The sequence below is a fragment of the Amphibalanus amphitrite genome, unplaced genomic scaffold, assembly GCF_019059575.1.
Source record: "Amphibalanus amphitrite isolate SeventyFive unplaced genomic scaffold, NRLGWU_Aamphi_draft 000871F_arrow, whole genome shotgun sequence".
Lineage (NCBI taxonomy): Eukaryota > Metazoa > Arthropoda > Thecostraca > Balanomorpha > Balanidae > Amphibalanus > Amphibalanus amphitrite.
The window spans coordinates 291737-299294 of NW_024882365.1; the positions used below are offsets into that span (position 1 = coordinate 291737).

The following is a 7558-nucleotide window of genomic DNA, read 5'->3' on the forward strand; positions in this document are numbered from 1 at the left end:
GCACTTTTTGCTCGATGGTTATTGGCTATTGTTAGCAAACTATGCTCTGCATCTGGAGAATCCGTTCAAAATCGATTCCCGAATTTCATCGCTGATTTATTTCTAATTTATCATCTTTGAAGGTAGTTTAAGCCCAATAAGTCGAGAGTGTATGGACATCTGAATCACTGGAGCCGGGACCAGCTAATCAAGTATGATGTCTTCACAAAATGTTGATTTGTCATATCCCCATCATCACCCACACTCACAACATAAAACTCTGTTGGTTTTTCCCAGTTTGATTCAACACTTCTCAAATCCGTACTACGAACCGCGAACGTCACCTTCTTCAGTGAGAAACAATGCTTAGAAACGGTAGAAATATGCCAATGAGTTGTGTTCTGTAATGAGAGCTTTGCGCTCATATGATGTACTCTATACTCTTATCTATATTTACCCTTACTATATTTTTAAGGGAATGAATATGTTCAATCCATGTGCTTCAAGCTCAAAATATTAGTCATTAGTTCAAACATTGAGTGTCTACGTACCCTTTATTGAGACCACTCAATAAGTGAATAATGTAACCTATCGTCAATGCTGATAACAGATGTACGTTTCATCTTATAATTTTGATAGCCATAACGACCATATCGGCCATGCACGCAAGTCACGTGTCAGACAGGATGGAATCCCAAAATCCACGTGACTTCATGCCAACAGGAATATTCTGGCACACGTGACCACTACTGGTCAGTACCGGTATAAGTCACGTGACCGGCCGCCGCTCGGCCCGCAGCCGAATCACTCTGGTATGGGACGTCACAGCCGGGCCGCGTGACGTCACCGGAGAGAGTGTACTTAAGCGTGCGAGGCGGCACAGCGCAAACTGTTGGGTGTCCGATCCAGAGGAGGGAACGGGTAGGACGGACCCTCCCGAGAGAGTTCACAGGCCCGATGAGCGCACTTCGCTCTACGTCTGAACTCTGAGAGCGACTCTTAGAGGATGCAGACAGCTGATAAACTTCAGAGAAACATCTGAGGAGCGTCGGAGGGAGAAGCTTCTGAGGACATCTCAGAAGAAGCAAGAAGTAGCTGTTCGAGCTGGAGTCGAGTGGAGTGAAAGTCAGCTTCACGTCTCATCAGCTAACCAAGATGCCGCCCAACATCCACGCCGCCGCGGAGGTGGTCGATGAACATACTCACGTGCCGGAGCCGGTGCACGAGCCGGTCGTCATCTCGGACATCAACGCCAACAAGGTGCTGGCCACGTCTGTGTCTCCGGTCACCGAAGCTGAAAAGCCTGCAGCAACATCAACTCCAGTGCCGAGGATCCTGGTTCCCCGCAGCATGCTGCTTCTCACTGTTCTTCACGTGATGGCTGCGCTCGGCTGGTGGCATGTCTTCACCGACTGCGACCGGCGCACCTTCTACCACGCCTGGCTCTGGGGGATCGCCAGCGGTCTGGGCGTGACTGCCGGCGCTCACCGTCTCTGGGCTCACCGCGCCTACAGCGCCAGCCTTCCGCTCCGCGTCGTGCTCATGATCATGTTCACCATCAGCGGACAAAACGACATCTACGAGTGGGTGCGCGATCATCGGCTGCACCACCGCCACTCGGAGACCGACGCTGACCCGCATAACGCCACCCGAGGATTCTTCTTCGCGCACTGCGGCTGGCTGATGGTACGCAAACACCCGGAGGTTCGTAGGCAGGGAGCCAAAGTGGACCTGTCCGACCTGCTGGCCGATCCGGTGGTGGCGTTTCAGCGCAGCTGGTTCGTCCCGATGGTACTCAGCTGGAGCTTCATCATTCCGTCGCTGATCCCGCACCTGGCCTGGGGGGAGAGTCTCAGCATCGCGCTGCTCATCTCCACCGCCCGCCTGGTGACGTCACTGCACTGTACGTGGCTGGTGAACAGCGCTGCGCACATCTGGGGCATGCACCCGTACGACGACCACATCCACCCGGCGGAGAACCTGGGCGTGGCCATCGCGGCGCTGGGCGAGGGATGGCACAACTACCATCACGTCTTCCCCTGGGACTACAGGGCGGCTGAACTGCCTGGCTACGGCGCCAATCTCACCACTGGGTTCATTGACCTATGCGCGCATTTTGGATGGGTGTGGGGCCGTAAAACGGTGCCACGTGACATCATCAAAAGGCGCGCCAAACGTACCGGAGATGGCAGTTGGGAGCCGCATCCTGAGCTGACTGATTCCGGTAACATGTAGCAGAGCATAGTGCTGCCATCGTGTTTGGACTTGGTACCGGGAACCGGATGTTATATTGTTTATGCGGAGTGCATGACGGTGATTGCAGGGCTCACGGGTTATCGCTTTGAGCGAAAGAGAGCAAGCAGCTGGACTGCTGGGGAGGTTTCCCAAAGACTTTAGGAGAAGGAAGTGTTTTTATGAAGTGTTTGGCATGTTTATTGATATGTGGGCATGGCGCCATGATGAATTGGAAAGGCTCTTCTTCTTGCGGATAGGCCTTTTTAGCGGCGGCATTTTGTTGTGCCCAGTTGAGTGTGCTGTGACGTTTTCGTCAACCGGGACAGATCATTTTGAGGCGGATCTCGATGGATGATTTCGTTTGACATTTGTGAATATGCTGTGCCATTTGGGTGTCGCTTTCGCCGCCTTATATACATTTTAGTGGTCACTGGGCCAGGATTCACCGGTCTTATCAAGTTGGACGTTTCCGATAAGAAAATATTCTTAGACTTATTTCTATCATTAATATCATGATTATTTTAACAATCAAATTTTATCGAACAAGGAAGACGGTATAGGACCTTAATATTTCTTTATATATCTCACGCTTTCACTGATCATATGATTTTCCATTCATCAACCAGGTAGGTGTCCATTTTTTATCAATGCAATTCAATGAGGGTTAGAATATTCCCTTTCCGGAATCAATGTTTTGCTATAGTATATTTCTTGTTATGGTAAGAACATCCGGAAGCATGGTTGAGAAACTTCCCCAAACAATGCAACCAGGTGGTAGACATACGAACGAGACGCGTTATTGTTTCGCTGTAAATAAACATTGCTTGTGGTCCGGGAAAAAATCACTTCAGCTTTCCCAAATATTGATTAGAAATATTACCGGCTTTGTTGTGAACTTTAATCGTTACAACAGTGAGACAGCACCTAACTTGTAATGTAATTTAGTAGACGGTTCGAGCGAAGAAACTACGTGGCATATTTATGGATCCGGTTTATGTTCCCAGAACATGCGATTGAATGAATGGTTGAATATCTTCCTATTGCGTAAATAACAAACATTTTAGTAAAGCGGATATACAAAAAATATATTGATACTAATAAGGGGATCATAAAAGAGTAAGTTCATTCCACGGTAATGACTATCAAGCTATCAGAACTACGACGGTGCTAATACCCAATAACACAACTCAATAACACATATACTATAGCTCACAGAAGTAAATATTCCAAACCCCGATAAGCCCGACAAAGTAAATGATCCATAACACTGCACCCGCCATCCGTTTGAATCGCACTTTCGCTGCGCGTGTCCTCGGGAATACGAGTTTCTCTCGGTACTCCAATCTTACATAACATCAGCTTCAACTAGCCCGGTTTCGGTTCAACTTTCGCTGAACCTTCGGGCGTCCCCGGCCCCCCAAGACACATGCACGCTTCTGTCCAGCGCTTCATACAAGTCGGTCACAGAGGTGGGAACGGGTTATCCCCTCCCCGTCCGCACGCCTCAGGTCGCGCAGACCGGTATATGCGACCCGCATCTTAGGCCCATCCTGCAGCGGTGTTGAAATCGACCTCCTGCAGACAGATAGAGCCGGCTCACATCTCCCCCGTGACCTCTCTCAGACTGGTTGGACTGGCATGACCCGGACCGGTGCACCTGCAGCGCCGGGGATTGACATTGACACTGACACGGAGACACGACCGGTCACCGGCAGTCGTGGAGGGCTGACACTGCGACCGGTCACCGACAACCAGGGAAGAATGACACTGAAACGGGCCAACAATTCAAGACAGGTTTAATTTGTTTTCCTATGTTTAAAGCAGATTTGGTTTCTCCATTTATAAAGATATACTTAATGAAATTAGGGTATTGCTAAGTGCATTTGGTACCAACTGCCATGGCGAGGGCGTCAGCAAATTGCTCACATTGTTTCTGACCAGACACATCGAAAGTGAAACCCACTACTACTACACAGACGTCATCGCTCATCGCCGACACCGCAAATATAATCACCATTTCACGATACGACCCGTCTGACTCGGGACTTCTGAAGCCTTGGCTCTCGAGGCATGCCGCGGCCGATGTCCGACAACTTGGCCACTCGCTAAGTCCACGCGCCGTCGCCGGTTTCGCTAATTGAACACAAGGTCATGCGGTTCTAGGTTGGGGAGAGATGCCGCAGCCACAGACTCGTAATCACGCGGTGACTCCGGCGGAAGATCTTGACCCACTCGGTAAGATTAAGGTGAGGTCAGAGACATTCGTCGGGTCGAGACATTCGATAAGAAGTACTACGAGGAGTGAGGAGAGTTGCAGCTGTCCGCTGGACTCGGTATCAACCGATCGTTCTCCGCTTTTTCCCCGCCGATAGCCGTATGCAAATGGTGCGTGTAGTACGACGACCTCTATCCGCTGAGGACCCAATGAACCCTGCGTCTAATCGGCTTAGTCAGTCGAGCATTTTTTTCTACAGTTTGTCAGCACACGCAACTTACTGCTGGTATAGACGGGAGTGATTTTTACCGTATTGAAATATGTATGTCTAGACATATGTGTGTGGACAATGAGCATACGGACGGCTTCTTTCTGCCTTCAGCATTGTTTCGTTCATTAGCGTTTGTAACTGATCATCGTTATCAGCCTTAGGAGTTAGGAGTCAAGACGGCAGCGGAGAGGCAGTTGACAAGTCTTATAATTTATATCCTGGTTGTCATATGATTTAGCCTTACTCGCAAACACAGCGACACCATAAAGCGAATTGAGGCGATAGATATGGGATATTCGAGGGGAAAGCAGGTATGCCAAAGTAGCGAAATCTATTACGGGGGTCACGCTCCAGAAACTTATTCCATGGCATAAAGGGCACGAATTGAAGCTATTAGCTATATAAGTATTTTGGGTTTGTGGTATAAAATCATTTTGCTTATAAGATCTGCTCCACATCCACAATTATTTGCCCGTTGAATACGAAGAAATGATTTCAACATCGTTGAATATCTCGAATCGTGGCACGTCATGCCTGACTAAAAGGCCAACTGATTAACCTAATTATGATCTGAACCAAATAAAGCGCTCAGGTATTGAATGGAAAGTCGATATTCAGGCTAATTCAAAGCTTCGATAAAGTCATTCACAGAGGCGATGCTAGCGAAACAATCATCCGAGCCTCGGTAACTCTGAAAACGAATTTAGTATGACTTTGTAAGTCTCAGGACTAAGTTACAAAGGAAATTAAAGGGAAAACGTCTTTTGCTTTCCTATTTCCATCCCTTTTGGGGTTGGGGGTGGAGGGGGCAACACATCTTTTGACCTCACCAATCACCATAGCAACTTGTTCGCCCCTGTATGTGCCTCAATGGGCCCCGGACACTTACCGGCCTCAGAGAGTCAAAGACCTGCCGGTCTCTGGGCTCTGAGGGCAGCTCACTGCCTTCTTGACCTTAGTGTCCCATGTCGTCCTTGATGGCTCTCCTGCCACCCTCTGAGGGCCCAATATTATACCTGCTGTCCCCCAGTCCTGAATTCAATTCTGGCCTCCAAGCTCCAATAATGAGGACCTGAGGACCTCTGAGGACCTCACGGTGGCTTTTGATGGTGCCATCGGCCATCGCCCACACTGGCCTCTAGGTGCCGCATGTCAGTTTTTTAACCACACACGCCTGTGATGGCCTCATTTTGTTCTATAAGCGGCCCAAATTGACCTTTGAGAACCACATCCGGAGTGTATGCCCCTTTGAGGTAATTCTTTTGAGATTGTACGCAGGTCTCTGAGGGCCCAGGCTGACCTGTTTGGGTACCAAGGCGACCTCTGAAAGCCTCACGCCTGTCTCTAGCCCTCGCCGGCACAGGCCATTTTGCGTCCTTCGACGGCACAAGGGGGGGGGGGGGTGGTACGAACCCCCCCCCCTCGCGTTTGGCCCCTGATCGAGCTAGAGCTTCGCGGAAAAAACGAGCGTGTTGCCCGTCACGAGAGGAAGCCGATGATACCCAATTTTAAGGTCCTGGGTCATCGGGTGACCTTCCAGGTCAGGTCAATGACCTGAAAACCGGGAAAATCGGGATCTGTTAGAAAGTCGTAAAGTGTGGCTGCTATGTGGTTTTCCGGGGTGCTGATCACGAATATCGTGTTAGTTTTGATCAGAGATGATGTCTTGAAGCACTTAGACCAGGTCGGGTCAGGTCAGGTCAGGTCAACCGGTAGGAGTTGTGACGGGTATTCGTAATACGTGTCAACCGCCTCTGACAGCTTCGTAACATGTTACGAAGGCACCAAAACTACTTCGTAAATGTTCAAATGGTTGCTAAACTCGAATTCAGCTCCAAAAACTAGCCTAGAAACATGTAAAACTCGAAAAAGTGAACCGAGGTCACCCGAGGTCACCAAAGGTCAATGACCTGACCTGACCTTCAGGTGACCTTGACACCCACCCTAATGTATGGGAGCAACATGAAATCACATGTTTGAACGTTTGAAACCACGAAAAGCTTGCAAACGCGCGGCTAATGCGAGCCGACATACGCCGAATCGCGATTCCGGCCAAACATGGTCTCAGAAAAGAGGTCACAGGTCAAAGGTCATTTGGGTCAGGGTCATGAAATTTTCAGGGTAGGTGTAAAATTGATCAATGCGAGGGTACTGAACGTTTCCTCGCGATCGGCCGCTTTTTACACGAGTTATTCGCGAAAAACCTTAGGGGGGTTGTATCACCCCCCCCCCCCCTGTGCCGGCGAGGGCTAGGAGACCCATGATGGCCTTTTGTATATCCATAACGACCTCAAAAGGTCCCATACTAACCTCTGAGGCTTACATACTATCGGGCTCTGTGGGCTCTTTGTCGACCTTTGACTTTTGACCAAATGTCGGCATTTGAGGACCTCATATGTGTCTCTGAGGCCTGTGAAGGCCCAAGGCAGGTCTCTAATGACAACATACCAGTCTCTGAAGGTTCATACCACACCCCGTGGGCTCTCAAACTCTGAGAGCGGCACATTGCCCCCCCCCCCTCCCGGTTGGTGTCCTGCATAATCCTTATAGCTCTTCCAGCACCCTCGGAAGGCTTCAAACAGGCACCTACGGGCTAATACCGGCCTCCGAGAGCCAATATCGGTCTCTGCCTCTGGGAGTGGGATTACGCCGGCTTATGAGGGCTCCATGAGTCCCATGACCTCTAAGCACGTCCTATACCGGCCTTTTAGGAACCAACACAGCTGCAAAGGTTTACCGCCCCTTTCCCTGCCGGTACTGGTCTCTGAAGCTGACCCACATCGGCCTTTGGCAGCTGGCAAAACTTGTGATTTGTGAAGCACCCACATCAGAAGTTTGGGGACGGCACAGGTGTGTCT

General features: G+C 49.9%; 1 protein-coding gene across 1 annotated transcript; it reads left to right on the forward strand.

Moving 5' to 3' along the window:
• Nucleotides 1-593: 593 nt before the first annotated feature.
• On the forward strand, nucleotides 594-3056 carry LOC122367463 (acyl-CoA Delta-9 desaturase-like). The gene has a single exon (XM_043340557.1). It carries the CDS (start codon nucleotides 1135-1137, stop codon nucleotides 2212-2214), a length of 1080 nt encoding a protein of 359 aa, XP_043196492.1. The 5' UTR covers nucleotides 594-1134; the 3' UTR covers nucleotides 2215-3056.
• Nucleotides 3057-7558: the final 4502 nt, after the last annotated feature.

Coding starts and splice junctions, on each gene's coding strand:
- LOC122367463 (XM_043340557.1), top strand. CDS start 1,135: ATGCCGCCCAACATCCACGCCGCCGCGGAGGTGGTCGATGAACATACT.